Raw genomic sequence first — 22,119 nt, forward strand, 5'->3', positions numbered from 1 at the left:
TTAGTTTAAATTTCGGAATCATCCTGAAAGTATTATTCAAAATTATCAAAGGAATGTGATGAACCAAAGAGATTTAGAAGGCCGGTTGGTAGATTGCTCTACTGGGCTCTACAAGGCCAGATATATAGCTTTTGTTACACAACAACTTGGTCCCGTATATGAGTAAGCCAATACAGGTATAAATGGAATCACATTTACATGTAGTTAAGTGTCTCAAAGGAACTCAAATGTGGGATTATTTGATAGTGCACATTCAGATTTAATACAAATGGAAGGATTTGTGATTCAGATTGGAGAAGATGCAAGGTGATTAGGAAATCAGTTACAGTGTATTGTGTTTTCATTAGCACTTGCTTGATATCTTGAAAATCAAAGAAGCAAGGCACAGTAAGTAAGAGTTTTGCTGAGACAGAATATAAAGCAATGGCTACACATCTTGTGAGTTAAATGGTTGTCTTACTTACAAGGAGAAGTTCATACATATTAAGCCACAGTAGCCTATACCTTTATATTGTGACAGCCATGCGGTAATATATATTGTTGCAAATCCAGTTTTCTATGAGAAAATGAAACACGTATAGATAGATTGTCATGTGATGCGTGAACATTTGAAAACAAGATATATCCACACACCTTATGTCTGCTCTACTAATCATGTTGCAAATTTGTTAAATGAGTCTTTGGTTGGTATACGAATGGAAGTTCTTTGAATAAAATGTAATTGCATCCTATGCCACAATAAAGAGTTAAAGTCGGAGGTATTGTAAAGATGTTTCAACATTGAATGTCAAGATGAAAATAAATGTGTTTCATCTTAAAAGGAGCGTATCAAAAAGAGAAGGAAAAGAAGTTAGACAGCTCATCACAATGTTATTATCCATTGTTAGAGTTGTTAGCTGTTAGGAAAGATATAAAGAATATTAGCGAGAAGAGTTAGTTAGGAAGTTAAGAATTAGTTAGATGGTTGGTTAGTTTGTTATGCTATATCAGCTTGTAACATGTATTAATACACCGCATTGCAGTATATGAATCAATAAGAAAAATATGTGTTCTTCTATACTCTTCTTCTCTCCCTGTTCTTATCTTAGCTTTCATAATGGTAAGTTTTCAAATCACTTGAAAGTATTTGCTAAAACAAAACAATCCCATTTCCTTCTAGAAAAGAAAAATGAAAAATGGCATAGTTTAGTGATACAACATTTTATGCTATGTAGCAAGAAACCAAAGATTTTCCAGCTGCAAAATTAACAAAATCAATAACTACCTAAATTTTGTGCTGGTTTTTTGAGGAATTTTTGCAGGGATTCAGCAATGTTCAAAAACATGACAGTTTAATCAAACAAGAATGCAATTCACAAACTTTACATTTTCCAAATCCCACTTCTCCTTAATATGTGATATTATGATGCTGAGGCCATCTCGAGATCTCTGTGTTTAAACTCTGGTAAAATAGTTCCTTCTGAGAATATAAATTTCTTTGTTGCACTGAAAATGTTGGCCATTTGTAGAATCACAGTTTGTGATGAAGCAGCAGAGGGCGCGAGAAATGCTGGAAGCGAAGGGATGCACTCAGGATGGTATTCCTTCTTGCCAAAGCATGGTCCATATAGTGTTAGAACCGCCCGACAGAATAAAAATCTGCGAAAATTGAGAGAAGTCAGGAGCTTTCGTCCAACAACAATAAGGTTTTTCAAATCTCTACCTAGTTAATATTGCCAGCCATGCTGCTATTTGGGACTACTCAATTAATGTTACCAATTCTATAAATTCATATGTACCAAAACAATCTCAAATGAAGAAAAAATTTCCTCTAGGAGATATAGATAAACTCCATTATCATATACATGCCAAATATGATATTCATCAACATAAGATATTTGAAAATTCTACGGAATTTGAACCATTAGCACTGACATCCTTGAGTTCTCAGTATTGAGATGATTTTGCAGATAGGCTTTAGGGTGAATCTAGTTTTAGAATCCCACAAATGTAAAAGAATCATTCCTAGCACTGTCGTAGAGGAGCAGACTAAGATGGGATACAATTTCACATTATGCAGGATCTCACAGTTAAAACTGCTCAGATTGGGGAAGTCTGTAAATAGCCTCTTTCATTCGATAATATGATTATGCATAACTTTCCAGGTAAAATTTGATGAAAATGTCAGACAACATATTTGTAAAATATTTATACGCAGCAAAAAAAAAAAAGGTACCTCAAAAGAAGTCGCCTAAGGAATGGATCACCTAAAACTTGTGCCCAAACAGGATCCAGGGTGTCTGAAGATGCCAAAGATGATCCCCAGTCATTCATGGATGAAGAAAGCAATTCCTCTGCCCGGTTGAATGTATCCTGAAAACCATTGCATTCATCCATTACTATATGGTACAAGTTAACCTACCAACTGTGAAGCAACGTAAGAGTTAACTCTCACCATTTCAATATCAGAGCCTGACAAGCCAATCAACAGACAAAATGCTTGCAGTGGAGCTGTCAGAAAAAGAGTGAATAGACTACCACTCTGGTATCGGGAGGATTCGACAGCATTGAGGGGAATCGAACAGCTTGGAGATAGGAGGATTGCTGCTGGCTCTCCTTTCTCAGCTCCACTTACAGCCTGTACATACTCAAAATTATTAAATAGTAGAGAAAGTTTAGCACTGTAAAATATTCTCTTGAGCATAGCAATTCAGGCTTCAGGAATAACGACCTGCAGACTTAGAAGGTGCAAAATAAAAAAAAAATCCTTCAATAAGAGAAAAAAACAATTTTGCACCTATCCACATAGAGTTTGTGTCAAAAACTAAAGAATGTGATTTCAATTCTCAACATAATTTACATTATTGACATGAAATATGCAAATCCAATTTTGTATACTGTTTCATTTTTTGCTCAGATTTTCTCTTTATCTATTATCTGCCCAGGGTAGTAGTCCAGTTAGTATGAATATATCCAAAGATTAGTTTTCCAGGCATTATTAATCATTTCTGACATGTAGCATATCTCTGATCCCAATATCTCTTCCAGATGAACTTTCTCCTTCAAAAAGCTTCTCTACTAATGAAAGAAGTCTTCTATCAAGGATTCGGCCCTTTTCCAGCCATTAATTATAGATTATCTTAACCTTTCCTGTTATAAGCTTGAGATCAATAAATTCCATTGTGGTTGGTTTTTGTTTTCTCTTTCCACGCTTCATAATCATCTCCATTCTAACAAATGTAGTAATCCCTATTAGTTTCAGATTCTTACATAGATAAATGTTTTACTCAAGAATTTTCAAGCAAATCAGAAATGTTTTGGAGGATAATATTCACTTTTTCATCTACAATATCGAAGCTCAATGCTGAACATACAAAAAAAAAAGTCTGCTATGAGTAATTTCCAAGTGTTTGAATAACACAATAATTTAAGGGTATTGCTAAATACGGCAACCAAATTCCTTATCACCGCACCCATTGGACAATTTTTCCCTTGGTATAAAAAAAATTTCGAAATTGGGGAAAATTTTTTTTGAGAGAAAATTCAAATGCGGCATACCGCTCGACCCATGGCGGGAACGATCCCGCCATGGGTCGAGCGGTATGCCGCATCCGTTCCCGCCATAGGTCGAACAGTATGCCGCATCCATTTAGGCCAAATTTTGAAATATGCAAAATCGTAAAAAATTTAGTGACGAAAAATACTAAATCATTCAATTTTTTATGACGAAAAATGAAAAAATTTCCAATTTTTTGTGACGAAAAATGTAAAATCGTCATGAAAAATATGTATTATTTTCATGGGTTCTTTGATAAAAAGATGTAAATCTTAATGTTTCCGACTCGTAATCATCCATTTTCGGGGTTCGGATTGTCACAAATCAATTATTTTCATAATTTCAATTATTTTCATAATTTCAATTATTGTTGTTTGGGTTTATGATTTTGGAGACAGAATTTTCAGTTTTTGATCAAAATTATGAAAAGGGCAAAAAAGTCCAAAAGAGGCGGTAATAAGGAATTTGGTTGTGGTATTTAGCAGTTGACTAATTTAACTTAACCAGTTTATAAATTTAGAGTTGTACAATAACAAGCACTCCTTTGTCAAGTAGGTTTCTCTGGTCTAAAAAGGTTCCTCGAGCTAATTATATGCTAAGGAAAATTGGTTTAGTTGGACACCATAACAATGTATGCCGTGCTATTTTATATGATTATCTACAGAAAATGATACAGGACACAATTAAATTTTCACTACTATTTCTATTGAAAATGTAGAGATGTGTTAAAATATCTTTCTTAGAGTCCCCAAATGGTTAAGTACAGGCTTGAGATTTTTCAGCCAGAAATCCAGAAACTTATTTTATTTGAATACATAAAAATGAAGTCTATTTTCTTTCTTTTGGGTGATACAAAAGTTTCACAAAGACCAGGAGAGAGAGAGAGAGAGAGAAAAAAAAAAAAAAAAAAAAAGAGGAGGATCAGCTTGCCAAGGTCTGCAGCATCTCAGTTGCTCTAATATCCTTGGTATTCAAAGGATTACAAAAAAAAAATTAATTTGGTCCCAATGAATGCACCATTCAAATCCACATCGTTTACTAGAATCATACAAAAACTTACACATGTAGAACTACTAAATAACAAAGATTAAGAGGTGATATACTTGCCTTAAATGCTTCACTAACATCACTGTCAATAACTAAGAAGAGCGGCCTTCTTGTAAATGGAACTAAATCAGTAGGGTAAATGTTGTTTAATCCTGGAAAAGATAAAAAAAAAAATTAACATCACAACACATGACAATTCTCCAATACCTGTATGCAAAATACCAGGATGTCCAGCCAGTGACACGACTCAAAAACAATAGTTTTCGATGCCATAAATGAACACTTTGACTCATACAAATGTCACACAAAACATCGACAAATAATCAGATTTTTCTAAAAATATTTGCCTTCCAAACCTAATACTATAGATGAAAAGCAACATAAAAACAATTTTAGAAAAAAAGGAATACATAAAGTTGGTAACCATGACAAACTTAAACATTTTCAGTTATATTTACTGTTAGAACGGCATAGCCCATTGACAGGATGTTCTAGAAGGGCTGAGCTGCAAGGGAGATCAATTATGATATGTTGGCAAAGGGTATTTCTGGTATAAGCTATTCGTTTTTTTCTTTATCTTTTCCGGTAGCCCATACACAACACAAATAAATCACACAAATAAATCAGATTTGTATTTGTACGATACAAAATGAATTAAATTTCTTTGATAGGGACAAATAGCAGCTTTTGAGCGACTGTCTTTCATTTCGGAAGCTGCTTTGGCTAATGAAACTTTCTTCTGTGATCTTTCTCACTTACTAAAGGTGACTCGATAGCTAGATGAATAGCCTTTGCTAAATGGGGAGATGGTGGAGGAAGAGTGATAGGCAATATCTTGATTGTTGTTTGGTTTGCTTTCTAGCAGAGGCCCTACATTTGTAGAGAGAGAAGATTCATCTTCCTTTGGGATTGAGTCTCTCAATTCATTTTACCTTTTGTTGTCCTTCCCTATTTCTGTTAGTTCCTTCACTGTAAGCTTGTTTATTTATGGTTATCAGAGAAGAACTATCAATAGAAACTCTATTCCTAGACTTTACTGTTTCTGTGTTTTTGAGTTTCTATCACTTACAATTGCACATAAAATGCTTAAGAAATAATTTTGCCCAGTGCTTGAGCTGCTAATATATTGGAGAGGAATAAGGAGGTTACAGAGAACAGTCCTGCTTGTGTCTAGAGAGGTAAAGTTTGTGGAGTGAAATCAAAGAACCTGGAAACATCAGAAACAAAATCTAAGATTTTGATGGAGGAATCTTTTTTTCTCTTGGTTTTCAGCTTCATCAGAGCTCATTTTCCAGTGCCCTTAACAACTTTTATATCCAATGTTTTCTCAGATTATTTCTTTAGTTCTCTTCATTTCCCTTTATAAAGTAAGGACTTTATAAAAAAGAAAAAATCTTCAGCAGTTGTCTTCTGTATTATAGTATTCTTACTGTGAATATGAGGCGGGTTTTAAGTTCTAGTCAACTCATAAATTTCTGAACCCAGGTGGAAGTGTTTAGTAGTAAACTATTTTAATTTAACAGCGGAAAGCAATCAAGGTGCTCAGCAGCTGTTCATTAAAAGAAACTGCACCTTGGTTTTTTCTCTCATTAACTGGTAATAACTTAATTAGGCCTTTCCTATAATGCACGGAAACTCTCCATGACAAGCGTTTCCTCGTTTCCGGTAGATGTGGGAAACGGAAACTCTCGGAAACTGATACGAAACGTTTCCGGGCACGTTTCCGTAATTACCAAAAATATGAAACGCGGCTCTCAGTTTTTAAACGGTTTTCCCTACCTATTTGGATTAAAATTCTAGAAATTCAAACTTTCTATTTTCCAGTTCCTATTCAATCTATGATTATGAAAATTGAAACTTTCTATTTGAGAGATAATTACTTCCTTGTATCCTTCAATTTAAAGAACTTATCCATATTTCTTTCTCCTATAATCCTTGTCCCTTGAATCTTGATTGAGGTTGGACTTTCTTCATCTTGTTCTTCAATCTTGTTTTTATTTAATGTATTATTATATTTTTAATATTTATAAATATGCCCCTATATTTTTAATATTTACATGTTTCCCCCACGTTTTCGTTTCCTATGTTTTTTAGAAATCACATTTCCCAGTATCGTTTTCGTTTCAGTTTCCGTATCCGTTTCCGTGCAACATAGGGCCTTTCATAATGACCATATATTTCCTTTTAAAAATTTATTAGTCACAGAGAAAAGGTTCTAGCTTTAGCAGATCAAATTTCACTAAGATACATGGAACCTGATGTTTCTAGGAGGAAGAGTATCGTGAAAACACATAATAGGATACAGAAAAGATAAGAAAAGGAGGAAATATAAAGACCTAATCGTAAAAAGAAATGCAGAATTTTTTGTGTAATTTCATTAAATATGCAGAAATAACTGAATAAACTATCAATAAATATGTTGAGATTTGTGTCAAAACAAATCCATGAAAAAAAAAGTTGCATGACATGCTAAATAGGTACCTCCATTTGCACGGGCACCAAAATATAAACAGTCTCCTTTACATCGCCTGGAAGAAGGATTCAGGCAATTACTAGATGAACTAAATGGAGATGTGGAGGCTGCATCCACGTACATTGCATGAGACTGAAAGTTCCTCATAACAATTTCTGTAGTACTGATCGAATTTCCAGCAACCGAAGGCGATGAAATGGTTTGTCCAACTCTTCCTGAGGGAACTTAAACGGCATTAGAGACATGACAATCTCATATTTAACCAAGGAAATATGCAACTTGTATATAGCAAAGCAAAATATGCAACCTGAAGCTGACAAATATATTAACAGAACTCCATCAGCAGGTAGCTCCTCACAAATCATACCCAGCACCTGAAAAAAACCATGTGAACGAGGTTTCACTGTCATATTCTCTACATAAATGTTAATAGTATAGTGCTTGTAATTGTCCCACTTTGAAGACATGTCAGATAAATCAACAGTGTTAAATAAGCAGACAGAAAGTATTTCACGATTGCTTGTCTCCGCGACTAGATTCCCACCCTGACTACCCCTCCCTCCTGATCAAGATAAGGCTATAAATCACAATCCTAAATTGAAATGCAAATTGTTTAGGTGTCTCCATGTCACGCGGCAAAAGAAAATTATCTTCCCAGAGCTCAACCTACTGTGAGAGGACTGGAATCCTCCTAAATCCAAACAGAACAAGAAGAATATGACTGCCACCACATTCAATAATCTGAAAGAACCGTGTTTCCTTTCTCCTTGATATTGTTGTGTGGCCTAAAATCAATCAGCAGGAATTTCATCTTTTTAGATTTTATCATCATTGTACCACTTTGAAGGTATCACTACTCCACAAGAATCCAACATGAAAGTTATCAAAGCATCCCATCCTCAGGTTCCAAGTTCTATCGTAATCAAGGACATGATATGCTTTCATAAACATTAGTTGGATGATAAATGTTCGATAATAATATAATTTCATATATGTGTTTTCTGTACACACACGAACACAAGGCAATTAGGAGAACTAAGAGCAGAAAATTTTATATCACATGATACTCACTGCCAAAAAATGTGTTACAGATGGACGATACAAGACAGCTTTCCTTGCATTTGGAGGCATAGTAGGATCAGTTATATCTTGGTTATAGTTTATTCGACTAGGCCCTGGACCCCCATTCTGACTAACTTTGGAGTTATTTGACTGGTAAAATGAACCAGAAGGTTCCCACTCCAGGCACTGAAGCATCCTGAATGTGTCTAGGGTGAGCTCTGAAAACTTAACCTGATACGGATATAAACCAAAGGAAATTACCACGAAGAGTTACATATTCTATTTGAAAAAACTATGTGATAGATTCTCCAGTTGATAAGCAGAAAAAGAGGAAAGATGAACCTGAATACCTAACCTCATTATGATGGTAGCTACTCAGTATTGCATCTCGTAGTCTTAAGTTTCTCCTTGTTGCAACACGTGTCAGAGAATCTGGATGGGGATCCAATACAAAACTATACCTTAGAGGCCTGATATTCATAAAAGCTGTGTCAGCTTTCAAAAATCTAATTATTTCCTGAACCACCAGCTTCCATTCTTTAAAGTCAGTCTCCTGGAGAAAAGATTATTCCAAGGCCATACTGATCAGTCAATCTGCCTAAAAGCAAACAAATATTATTGGAAATTAAACATCCATCATCTAGGATAAGACCACCACCAAAATAGAATGAAGAGATGCAGAACCAATAACAGCAGCTTATAAGTCATGATCAAAGCATTTCAAATCTCACAACAAAATTTCCTCAAGATTTTAACAGATGTGCTTTTTTTTTTTTTTGGCTAGAATAGATGTGGTTCCAAGTAGGTCATAGTATATCATGAGTTATAGAGTTTAGATAATATGGCACTCGGTGCTTAAACAATTTTTATGAGTAAGAGATTATCACCTCAATGGAAAATTCGGTGACGTAAATCTTGATGTTCCAAGAAAATATATAAAACTTGATGTCCAATGGAAATACAATCGCAAATAAAAATTCTCTAAGTGGCTAGTAATTTCCTTCATATTTCTTAGTCTTGGCTTTCAATTTTAGGAAACGAATATTGTAACAAAAGAACATTTATAGAGTAAATAGTCCAGGATTCAAGACGAAGCAATGAAAAAATTACATTGAAAGCAAGAAAGATTGACAAAACTAAAAAAAACAACCTGAAATGCTCTCCGGCATTCATCAAGCAACATTTTGAGCTGATTAACCAATTGATGCACCATGTCTCGTCGGTTCAAAACCAAGCACACCATTAAAAATCTAGCAAAAAACCTCAGCTGTTTGTTTGCTAGATTAAGATCTTGAAACAGTCCATCCTTGAAATACTCACGGCTCAAAATCGCTTCATAGAATATATATGATTCTGACAAATAACCAAAATCACTTGTCCGCATGTATTGACCGTAATACAGCTGAGCAATTCGAGATGCAATTTCCCCAATCTCCCATCTCTTCAGTCCAGCTTCCACAAGCTTATGCCGATTTTCTTGTTGAAACTTCCATAATTGTGTATACACTTTGAATACTTTGTAAAAGTATGTATCAGACCTGAGACAGGACCAAAATGCAACAATTTATTGCCTCAGCAGAGTGACCCACTATAGTACTGCCTCAATGTATCGGTAACCAAAACTTATAGCAAATGCTATCTGATGTTAATCTAAGATTGCTTACACTAAATAACGCAAAAATTGCATATATTTCAAACTGAAGGAAATCTCATTGTCTATTGGTATTGATGAATTAAGAGAAGAGCTTGGAAAGAAAAAAGTAATGAGCACTGAACAGAGATTATCCATTGTTAATTTTAAAATCATGCTACTTAAAGTCCAGAATAAATGGAAAATTCTACTCATCTAGTGAAGAAGAGAAAGCTCAAATAATTACCACAGACCACTGAAAATCAAATTGATAAAACCAGAGATTATTCCTTTTCAATATATTAACTTAAATTAAACTTTATCAATCTCCATCCAAGTTAATACAGACATAGTTATAACTTCTTCACATTAGAACTAAATGAATCATTTTCATCCACACTTTTATTTATAAATAAGTTCCACGAGTTTTGATGGAAATTACATTTAATTGGAGCTCTCTGTCCCTTTTAACTAAAACTTTTGTAATTCATTACCCTAAATTTAGCAAGCATAAAAATCCATATGCATCTATTCAGTGACATATTTATATGTAAATTTTCATTCGAAAAGGAAATGAATTATTTGTGCGATTAAATTATTTCTCATTCTGATATACACTGCTTGAACACAGGTTCCTAATAGTACTTCCTAAATTTCACCACGTTTGCTAGTCCTGAATAAAATCTTATCTATAGTAAGTCTCAACCAAGGCACCTAAGAAAAAGAAGACAAAGAACTCCAAATCGGGAAAAAAAAAAATGAAGCAAACATCACGAATTTCCTTTTTTTTTCTTTTCTTGGCAGTCAAACATCAACTATAACAAATAAAAAGAACAAGAAGAGAAAGAAAACCTGTTGCGTTCATAATACGGCAACTCTCTGATCTTAGAGAACTTCTTATCGGCCTTCTCCACCAGAGACCAATACACTTCACTCACTGGAATATTAGTAGTGCTGCTGCTATTATTATTAGCATTCTCGCCTATTATCTGCTGCTGTGACATTTGATTGTTTACCTGATTCAGCTCTAAATCAAGGTGAAATTATTTTCATCAAATCAAACAATCATTACGACTTTATCCTTCTCAATCCATTTCTTAGGTCATGTTGAATGATCTGATCGTGTTAGGTAACTGTGATGACACTGCAAGTGGAGGAAAAAGAAGAGAGGAAAAAGAAGAGAAGGAAGAAGATAACTGGAAACGGGGCAGTTCCGGCGGAGTATGGGCTGAGGAGTGAGGAAGTGACCGGAAAGAGAGGTGACAGAATAAAATGAAACGGGAGTTTCGCGGATTATCCATTATGCCCTTTGTTTAACCGATACTGTTCAGGAAAGAAACAAAGGCAAAATCACCTAATATATAATTTCACCCCTCAATTTATTACTTTTTACGTTTAGCACCCTAAACTTTTGGATAAATCTATTATATACCTCAACTTGTCTATCTTATAACTCAATTCTCCCTTTTTTTTCTTTTCTTTTTTTTTAAACAAATGAAAAGTAAAACAGACTTCAAATAACTTGAAATAGAAAACAAATGAAAATGATTAGTATTGGAAATAATACTTCTAGTTAAAGTATGAGTTGTTACCTTCACTAATCTTCTATAAAGAGACACCACCAAATCAGAATGATTATCGATTAGCCTTTTATAATCTAGGATCAAACTCTCAAACTCAATTAAATCTTCTCTCTTGGAGTAGAAGGAATTCACAACTTCTTTGGTATGAATTTCTAACATAACACTAATATGAAACCTCGTACGATGCACAAGATGTGTTATAATTTTTTAGTTATTTTATTAGTATAAAAAATTTGTATGTAAATAGAATTCAATTCAATAGTTGTATACTATTTACAAACTAAATTAATGAAATATAAATAAATCTAATGATATAATTATTTTATTTTTTAAAATGCTTGAAAAAAAACGTTACTTTGAATAAGAATTTTCAACATCGTCTTACTCTTAATCTTATAGACTATCAAATGCAATTGACTATAATTGAAAATTGAGCATGAAAAGACATAAATCAACATTTAAATTAATTGTTTCTAACTTTTATATTATCATATTTAAAGTTAAACAAAACACAAAGGATATTCTATTAGTTAAATTTGATTGGTTTTCTGAAATTTGTTGGATTAAAAAATAATGGATGAATAAATAAAAAAATTATCTAATATTGCAATCCATTATAGACTCGCATTATATGCAGATTTGTTAATTAATAAATAATAAAATAATACATTTTAATTTCATTTTCAACATATAACTCTAATTTTTTTAACAAAAATAAAATGGTTTGAGAAAAAAATGAAGTACACAATACTGAGGGATTCGTCTGCTTACTGGTACGATCAACTTTTGCCAGTCTCCATAAGGTCTTTTAAATAGATGCCTGAGGAGTTTGTGGATCATTTCATTACTTACATCCTTGAAAGTAAGACGATGCAAAATCTCAACTACTTGGTGCAAGAACCCAGTGAATCCCTGAAAGAGTGGGTTGAGCATTTTCAAAGAGTAGCCATTTAGATTAAGCATTTAAATGTGGATGGGGGCAGTGCAAGTTATCGCAAACAATTGCCAAAGTAAAGATTTGTCCAAAAAGTTAACTACCTAAAGACCGAAGAACTTCCTAGATCTGATGCGAAGAGCCAAAGACTTCATCAAATGGGATAGTCATAAGTTGAACCCTTTTCTTAAAGAAAGATTGAGTTCGATTCATCAGCCAAAAGGGTCCAAAGGTGACAGGAGTATGGATGATCATAAACGATCCAAAGAACACATGGATCAAAATTATACTCCTTTGAATGCTCTTCGGAAGGAAATCCTTTATTGGATGGAAACTAATAGGCAACATATTCAATATCCCCCAAAGCTAAAGACTTCTGGTCGAAGACATAACGACATGTATTTTGAGTTTCACAAAAGTGGGGGTCATGATACAGAAAATTGTAGACAACTAGCAGCAGAGCTGAATAAAATGGCCGAGGTGGGTAAACTGGACAAATTCTTGAAGAATGCAATAAAGCCTAGAGATTCCAAAGGCAAGCAACATGGGCAAAGGGCTCCTAGGGGAGTCATCAATGTCATTGCCGGAGGACCAAAGGAAGATAGTTCAGCCAAACGGCGGAAAATTCATAAGGATCGGGAAAGAATATCCAAATCAAGATCTGAGCTTTCTTTCAACAACTTCACATAATAGGCACATAACGATCCTTTGGTTATTAAGATTTTGCTGGAGGAATATAAGGTTCGTCGGGTATTCATTGATACCAGAAGCTCCATCAATATTATCACTCTTAAGGCTTATGAAGCATTATGTCTCGATCAAGAAAGGCTCATTCCAACTCTGTCGTCATTGGTGGGGATATCAGGGCATTCGGTACCCCTCCTGTTGGGGTTTAGTGTCCTATAGACAATTGTTCTAGGATACAAACTTAATGTAAATGAATTGTTCTTTATATCATTTGTTTTAATGAGATATATGTTTTATAACTATATAAAGGCAATCCCTTTTAAGCACTAAATAAAGTCTAATAAAAGGAAATCCGTAAGTTTGTTTAAAGTGATTATAAAGTGTTCATACAAGCATGAAGTGAGACAAAACTTTATAATAAACTAATAAACTTAAAACCACCCCAAGTCAAGTGATATGTTTAGGATTGATATATCACTGTTGAGACTTGTATGTAACAATGTCTTCTGTCCGACAGAAAGCTGATCTCACAAGCTTCATATATATAGATATCTGGACAGTTACATAGATCCGATGAAACGTCGTTCATTAGGATTGGGGATCCGATTTGAGATAACAGGATGGGTAGATTCATCCTTGTCACCTGTTCATCTCATTGGTATTAATAGGTATAACTAATCCTCAGACTCAAAGGAATGTTAATTGGTCATCCTGAATTACTGAATGTGAGACTTTGATCCTGCTGTCCCACGATCCTTAATAGAGATGACTCTGGGGTGTGAACGGCAAAGGTTGGGTGTCACAGGAGGTAATGTCAGGGTAGTTATACATTGGATTGAGCATTTATCACTCCCGATTAATGGGAGATACATCCAAGGATCGCTTGTGGAAGACTCGACTCTAAATCCTTGCAAGGTGATAGCTTAAGAGTAAGAAATACAGATTTCACTTAACCTATCTATTTTGAGTTGACTCGGCCTATACAAGTAAAACGAACGTCTCGCTATATGTGACTTGACATCACCCATAGTCATAAGATTCAGTTCAAGGATGTAGTTGATAAAGGATCGAATTATACTGTAACTAATACGGAAGGGTTAACGACAGAATTAACCTGTCTTCTTAACGGACTCTGGGGGAATGATTACAGACTTGCCAATAACATACTCAGTACATCATTCCGTTATGCAAAGATTAAATATAATTCTTGAAGAAATTAATTTAATAGTTGCATACGGTCAGAAGTAGTAAGAACCTAATGGATCACACATAAGACTTGGAACCAAAAGAGAGATGGATGTCATTAATAGATGGAAGCCCAATTGAGCCCAGTAAGGCCCATTTAAATAGAGGGGGCCGAAATTTATATGTAATAAATAAGGAATTATTTTAATTCCATTAATCCTAATTTGATTAGGTTTGTGAATTAAATTAATTAAGAGATAATTAAGTTAGGAGTTTTAATTAGATTAATATACTCCTATTATTATCCAATTAGGTTATTTATTATTATCCTAGATATATTAGATATATAATGAGATAATAATTGGGAATTCTATTCCGAATTGAATTTCTATTAAGTAACCTATTCCTATCTAACTAGGGTTTAGATACAAGCGATTATATACCCTCTATACATGAATTTCGACTAAGCTCCCTAATTCCCCCTTTGTGATTTTCGAAATTACAAGTAAGAGAGAGAAAGAGAATTCGACTCCCCTAGTTCGTGGATAAGAATTCATACGGCTTCTATCGATCGATTAATTTCATCTATCTCCTTTTTCTTTGATCTTATGTTGGTTAATTAGAGGCAATCTATTTTGGTTGCATCTCATACGGTTGATTCTAACTTAACCTCACCGTGTTATACTTCGTGCTTGGGAACTCGGAGAAGAGTTGTGGGCGCTTCTTTAACAACGGTAGATTGTTCTTCAAAAGGTATTTCTTCTTATCCCTCTTTATATAAAATAACGATTAACGGATCCTATGGTTAAAAGGAAGTAGGCTAAAATTTTATATTTCCGCTGCTATACCTTAGCCTTATTTTTCTTCACCTCCTTGGTAGCACACAAATGGTTGTTTCTATTGGTGACGGTCCGGTCAAATGGCATTTTGAAGCTGAATTCTTGGTAATTGATTATGTGTTGCCTTATAATGTCATATTAGGGCGTCCTTCTGGCTGAATTTGCAGGTGCTCTATCTATACATCACTTGGCATGGCAGATTCTAACAAAGGAGGGCATGGAAGTAGCTCAAGCGAATCAAATTATCGCACAAGAAACTTATCTTACATCTTTAAATATGAAGCCTATGTAAGACCCTGTGGAAGAAGAAAGGGAGCGAAATGAGCTAGTTGGGGCGTTAGAGATTGTTTGGTTGGCCGAAGGCAAATCTGTCAAGATTGCTTCTGAGATCCCAAAGCAACCGAAATCTGATAGCATTTCGACCTTGAAGATAAATGTTCAGGCCTTCGCCTGGTCTCCCATGCACTCATTAAACATTTAGAAGGACGCTCCTCCTTTTAAGCAAAAGTTAAGAAATCATGGTGTGGAAAAGAAGAAAATTATTAAGGCCGAAGTGAAGAAATGATTAGATTATCATCACATCGACGAGGTCATTTATGCAAAGTGGATTGCCAATGTAGTCTTGGTAAAGAAGGCTAATGGTAAGTGACGTATACGTGTAGACTTTATTGATCTTAACAAGGCATGCCCTAAGGATTCCTATCCACTACCATGCATAGACATGCTTATCGACTTTACAGAGGGCTTCACCATCTACTCACTTATGGATGCAGCAGTTGGGTATCATCAAATCCCAATAAATCCTGAAGATCTCTTGAACACGTGTTTCCGAATAGACAAAGGTACGTATGGATATAATGTTATGCCTTTTAAGCTGAAAAATACGGGAGCAACTTGCCAACAACTGGTAAATAAAATCTTTGGGGATCTCATTGAAGATAAAGTTGAAATTTATGTTGATGATATGATTGTCAAGAGTAGATTTGTAGAAGAGCATAGCATACGACAGATTTGGCTACAATTTTTGCTACATTTCAGGAGCATAACCTCAAGTTGAATCCGCAGAAATCTACATTTGGAGTTTCTTCAGGAAAGTTTTTGGGTTTTATGATATCCCAAAGGGGTTGATAACACTGGAGAAACTTCTTGATCGGATCCCGTCCCTGTGAGGCGCCGTTGGGATCGGCCGGGGACACTCCGATGCCAAAGTCAGTAGAATATATGTAGAGTAAATCGTATTGACAAAGCTTAGTGAATGTAAAAGTAAGTGTACCTTGATAGCCTAGAAAGGTAGGCTATATATAGTTGAGGAATTCGTAACCCCTAGGTAACTAGAAAGCCTCCATTAATGCTCATTTAATGGCGGTTACAAGTTACTCTTAATTTGGCGGTTTGAGACTATTAATGATTCATTTAATAATCATTTATGGTCGAGACGGTGGCCAGCCGTTATCTAGGTAAATGGAGAGATTCGCCTAAGAGATCCGCCAGCGGATCTCTTAGAGCTGATCTAGGGTGATCCGCCAGACGACTTCCTTTGCTACGTGGCATATCTTAAGGTAATTATCTCTTTTGGTCCTCATGATAATATCCTAATGTTATCAGAAGCCCCCCCAAAATGCCTTTAAAGTCCTTTAGGGCTTTTGGACTTCTGCGCGCCGTCTTATGCTTCCGCATTTAATGTGCACTCTGTTCAACGTCCTTTGATGGCCGACACGTGTAATAGCACACTGCCCTAGAAACGTTCAAAAACCATCTTCATCTTTCGGAGTTTCTCTTTTTTTCTCATTTTCCATCTCCTCCCGTTTTCGAAGCCTTTCCTCAGAAACTTCAAAGATCCTACTCAGGCTTCTGCATTTCCATGTAAGTGCTTTTTATTTTACTCTGAATGTTTAGAAGTTCATCTTCATCCTCTGGGTCAACTTCCGAACTCTTTAATTCGACGTCTTCTCCTAAGATTGAAGTAGATTTTAGTTGGACCACATCCTCGTCGAAAAACTCCCAATCTTCCGTTGGCGAGATTAATTCTGGTTCAACTGAGTTCAATAACTCGGCGCGTAACCCTTACCAGACTCGTTCCACCGGAAATCCTTCTTTCTTTTCCGGTTTTACTCCGGCCGGTGCCCGTAACCGGTTTCTGGGTTTAATGGCTTCTTCTTCTGTTCCTGTTAGAAAAAAGAATCCTTGAGCGGAGTCTACTTCGTCTCGTATGAGTGCCGCGGATTTGGCGAGTCTATCGGATCGCTTTCCGTGGATCAAAAACTATGAAACCCAACTCCCAGCTTCTCATCAACGCCCCTCCAATCCGCCGATGGGCTTCTTTACTGTATTTTGTAGTCATATTGAGAGAGGGTATCGCCTTCCTCTTCCCCAGATGTTGGCGGATATCCTCTCGTATTTTGACATCACCGTCAGCCAGCTACACCCTAACGGCTGGCTTGACATGGCTTTAGATTGTTATCTTGCGTCAAATTTAGGCGTAGCGTATAATGGCCGAATCTTTAGAGCTTTTCACAAACCCTCCAAGAGGAAGTCGGAGTCTTATCTTACATTCGCCAAATTCGGTGTCTATTCGCCCTTTTACGACAAAATGTCCAACGTTCATAGCTGGGATGAGAGTTTCTTCTACGTGAAGATAAAGGAGGATGAACCGTTAGGTTTTCCTTCCGTCTGGAACTCTCGTCCGCTACATATGGCGGGTGACATGCGAATCCTAACACACAGTGATGAAGAGGTGGCGGATCTCATGAAGCGGATTAAGGCGGATGCATGGACGTATGCGGATGCCTTAGCCTTCATGATGAGTGACATTCCTCTGATCCGCCAAGTGGAGGATCAATTCATTTATTCAAAAATTACTCAGTTTGATCAAGGCACCTTGCATATTTCAAGAGCTTTAATTATTCTGATATCTTCTTTGGCAGGGGTGTATCTAAGGCAAATCGTGCTCTTGCAGAGACGCGCAGGATGTTTCAAGAAGAGGAAGCCCGCAAGAAGAGTCAGGCGGCTAACCCTCAACCTGATACGGGCAAACGCCCTATGGAGATGGCTGTCGATCCGCCGCTGAAGAAGAGGCGGCCCAATACTATTGGGAGTACCAAGATAATGGCGGACGCGATTAAATCCGCCAAACCTACTGAGAAAGTGGTTCAGGTAATTCGTCTCTTGATTTTGTTTCATGCTCATCTGATTTTAAAGCGGCGTATGGTTTTTCCTGTTTGCGCAGATGGCGAAGCCTGATATCGGTGGATATTGGTCCGCCAAGTTTGGGGTTCAAGGAACTTTTGAGAGTGAATCTCTCTTGAATGACCTGGACGAAGCTTTAGGACAGGTGGGAGAAGTACAAAAGGATTACGACCAAATCCCCGGATCGATCCACGTCCATAAGGGAAAGTCGGAGCTTCTTTCGGTGAGTATTAAAAGAATATGATGATTTGTTTCGTTCTTGGACTAAATCCTTTTGTTTTCCTCAGCTGTATGCCCGCTTGCGCACTTTGGAGAATGGAGTCCTTCAGAATGTGGCGGATAGGGCGACTATTGAAAAGTTAGAGAAAGAGATAGCGAATGCCAATTCCACTATTGCCACTGCCAATGCGAACCTAGCTTCCGCCACAGCTGCTTTAGTTCTCCGAGACGGGGAGATACAAAATCTGAAGGCAAAGATAGCTTCTGATGCTAAAAGCCATGAAGATGCTCTCGGGGAAGCGGAATACACGGCGGGCGAACAGGCATTCTTTTATGGAGAGATGCTTATGGCGTACTTCTCTTTAGCCCATCCTGAAATTGATTTCACAGATCCTGAGTTCGCTGTCCCCGAACCGGAAGATGTGGCAAGGTTCAAGAAGATGCCCGATGCCAAGGAGTACCTTCGCAACTATGTGCGAAAATGGATGAAGGGAACCTTGCCGAATGTCAAACCTTCTACCACAGTTGTGGTGGATGACCTCCAGGAGATGCCGTCCAAAGCTGATTCTGAACAAAAAGGGGATAAGGAAGTATCTCTTGAAGGCGGATCCATGACTGCGAAGAAGAAGGACCCTCAAGCGAGCGTCGGGGGCGAAGGAAGCACAAAAGAAGATGCTCCTATTATCATTTAGTTAGCAATTTTTGTAAAAACCTTTCAAGTATAATTCCAAACATTGCTATGTATAAACATTATTTTACTTTTACACTTGCGCAGGACAGTGTTTTCAATGTGAGTATGTTTAGGATTTTCGTTTGAAGTAGGTGGCCAGCCATACTTCATTGTATGAACCTTTGTGAAGGTTTGAAGCTGTTCTATTCCTTCTTTAGAGGAAGTAAAGCTGCCCAGGGGTTCAATTTGCTACCTATCTTTGAGGTGAAATGACCCGCCCGTAGGACTTGTGAATTCCTTTTTGAAAAGGATAAGAGAGTGTAAAGACCTTGCGTCCAATGATCGTTTTAACTCTTATTGGAGATTGGGATCCGCCCGGAGACGGATCCGCCCATAAGATTGATCCTCTTATGTGCTTTAGGATAGCGATATATTGTGAATGTGGAGAGCATTGGGTGCCTCCCCTTCTTTTTAAGACTGGAATATTGATATTGCAGCAGTAAACTATAAAAAGAACATGAATAATAAAACCAACGATATTTATTAATGGGATGAACACCTTATTACAGCGGACAGGTCTTTATAGATGAGCCTCATCAAAACCTTTAACAAGAAAAACCCCATGGGAAAAAGCTTGTTAAAGGAAAAAGAGTACTCAAGACCATACTTTATTTTCTAACAAAGTATTTGCGGAGATTTTGGAGATTCCACGTGCGTGGCAGCGTGTTGCCCTCCGTATCTTGTATTTTGAATGTGGCTGGTCCCACCTTCTCCACTATCTGGTATGGACCTATCCAATTGATCCCCAACTTGCCTTTGCCTTCTCGAGATTGGACTTTATCAGCCTTGCGAAGCACAAGATCTCCCATCTTTAGATCCACAATCTTGGCATTTTTATCATGATAGGATACAATCCGCTGTTTATATGCTGCCATGCGTACATAGGATTGATCCCTGCGATCCTCGACCTGATCCAGACGTTCCCTCAGTCGTTTATCGTTGTCTTCTTCACAATAAAAGGCCACTCGATCACTGGAGACTCATATTTCCACGGGGATTACGGCCTCCACTCCATGAGAAAGGGCGAACGGCGTTTCTCCCGTAGCGGTTCTTGGGGTTGTGCGATAAGCCCATAAAACACTTGTAAGTTGATCCGCCCATCTTTTGTCATGTTCTTTCAACCTCTTTTTTATCCCCTTTACAATCGTCCGATTGGTCACTTCGGTCATTCTATTGGACTGAGGATAATAAACGGAGGCGAATCTGTTCATGATGCCCAATCCCTCACAAGAAGCCTTGAATTTGCCACAGTTAAACTGTGTCCCGTTGTCAGTGATGATGGTGTGTGGAATGCCATATCTTCCCACGATGTTGTCTTTGACAAACTCTACTATCTGCTCTACTGTAATGGAGGAAACAGCCTCGGCTTCTACCCATTTGGTGAAATGGTCCACCGCTACTATTACATACTTCTTTTGCCGGCGAGTTGGAGGAAATGGTCCAACGATGTCTATTCCCCAAAGGGCGAACGGACGGCCTTCAATGATTGGCCTTTGAATGTGCTTGGTAGTGTGTGACTCATTTGCGTGAATCTGGCAACTGTGACAAGATTCTACCAAACTCTGGGCATCTAACTCGGCTGTGGGCCAGTAGAAACCTGCTATCCTTGATTTCTTCAAGATCGCGGTGGATGCCTCATGTGACCCGCAAGACCCCTCATGTAGCTCTTTGAGGATCTGTTGCCCTTCTTCTGGTAGAATGCATTTCATCCAAGGATGACTAAAAGACCTTCTATAAAGACCATTATTGATCAAGGAGAAGTAAGCCGATCTCCTGACAATCTTCCTCGCCTCTTCCTTGTCTTCAGGTAATGTTCCATTCAGTAGGTACTGGCGAATGACTGTCCTCCAATCATCCTCCATTGTTGTGAGTACGGACACTTCTTCAGCAGCAAATGCTGGAGCCATTTTTACTTCGAAGGGACAATCTGGATCCGCCTAGTTTACTTCACTAGAAGCCATTTTGGCCAATTGATCAGCCTCTGTATTGGATTCCCTTGGTATGTGAACCAATTCCCACTTAGTTTCTTTAGCTTCAAGGTTATCCAGAATCTTTTTGACTTCTGCTACATACTTGGCCAGAACCTCGTCCTTCACCTCGTAATTCTTGATTACTTGGTTGACCATTAGTTTAGAATCGCTGTAGATCACGATCTGCTCCGGGGTGATTTCTTGAAGTAGACGTAAGCCCAATATCAGAGCTTCGTACTCAGCAGCATTATTAGTAGCATGGAAATTTAACTTTGCTGCGTATCGCAGTCTTATGTAGTGGGGACCTTTGATCACAACTCCCACACCAGCTCCATCTACGGAGGAAGCTCCATCTGTATACATTGACCATTCTTCTAACGGAGGCTTGGGATGAGATATCCCCTCGTCAGTGAATTCATTCACGAAGTCCGCCAGGACCTGACTTTTTAAAGATGACCTGCTCTCGTATCTTACATCAAATTCACCCAAGCGAATCGCCCATTCCATCAACCTTCCCGAAGTGTTCGGCTTCTGCAATACCTTTCTCATCGGTATATGGGTTCGAACTATCACGGTATGCGCCTGAAAGTATGGCCTAAGGCGGATTGCCGTGGTCACGACAGCCAGTGCCATTTTGTCCAACTTCGAATATCTGGTTTCAGCATCTTTCAAAACTTTGCTCACGTAATAAATGGGGAATTGTTGGCCATCTTCTTCTCGCACCATGACTGTGCATACGGCTTTATCCGTAACTGACACATACATGTATAGATCCTCCCCCCTCATAGGTCGACTCATCATGGGTGGCTCTGTAAGGAACCGCTTGATTCCTTCGAATGCATTTTGGCAATCTTCATTCCACTCAAACGCCTTTTGTCCTTTGATAACTTCGAAAAAAGGCTGACATCTACGAGCTGAGCAAGAGATAAACCTGCCCAAGGCTATGATATGCCCATTGAGGTGTTGTACTTCTCTGATATTCCGAGGAGGTTGCATTTCTAGGACTGCTTTGACTTTGTCAGGATTTGGGCTAATTCCT

The 22,119-nt window shown here is 37.4% G+C and overlaps 1 protein-coding gene across 1 annotated transcript; it reads right to left on the reverse strand.

The window, feature by feature from the left end:
• Positions 1 to 1,125: 1,125 nt before the first annotated feature.
• On the reverse strand, positions 1,126 to 11,032 carry LOC136205542 (uncharacterized). Its single transcript, XM_065996184.1, has 10 exons — positions 10,600 to 11,032; positions 9,268 to 9,655; positions 8,473 to 8,670; positions 8,127 to 8,348; positions 7,363 to 7,429; positions 7,064 to 7,270; positions 4,643 to 4,734; positions 2,435 to 2,617; positions 2,216 to 2,352; positions 1,126 to 1,638 (listed from the first exon to the last, which is right to left on the reverse strand). The coding sequence occupies exons 1-10, from the start codon at positions 10,749 to 10,751 to the stop codon at positions 1,401 to 1,403; spliced, it is 1,884 nt and encodes a 627-aa protein (XP_065852256.1). The 5' UTR covers positions 10,752 to 11,032; the 3' UTR covers positions 1,126 to 1,400.
• Between the last annotated feature and the right edge of the window lie 11,087 nt (positions 11,033 to 22,119).

The sequence above is a fragment of the Euphorbia lathyris genome, chromosome 9 (genome assembly GCF_963576675.1).
Source record: "Euphorbia lathyris chromosome 9, ddEupLath1.1, whole genome shotgun sequence".
NCBI lineage: Eukaryota > Viridiplantae > Streptophyta > Magnoliopsida > Malpighiales > Euphorbiaceae > Euphorbia > Euphorbia lathyris.

Coding starts and splice junctions, on each gene's coding strand:
- LOC136205542 (XM_065996184.1), bottom strand. CDS start 10,751: ATGTCACAGCAGCAGATAATAGGCGAGAATGCTAATAATAATAGCAGC. Junction 8,349..8,472: donor GTAGCTACCATCATAATGAG/GTTAGGTATTCA, acceptor TATCCGTATCAG/GTTAAGTTTTCAGAGCTCAC. Junction 1,639..2,215: donor CTTAGGCGACTTCTTTTGAG/GTACCTTTTTTT, acceptor CAATTTTCGCAG/ATTTTTATTCTGTCGGGCGG.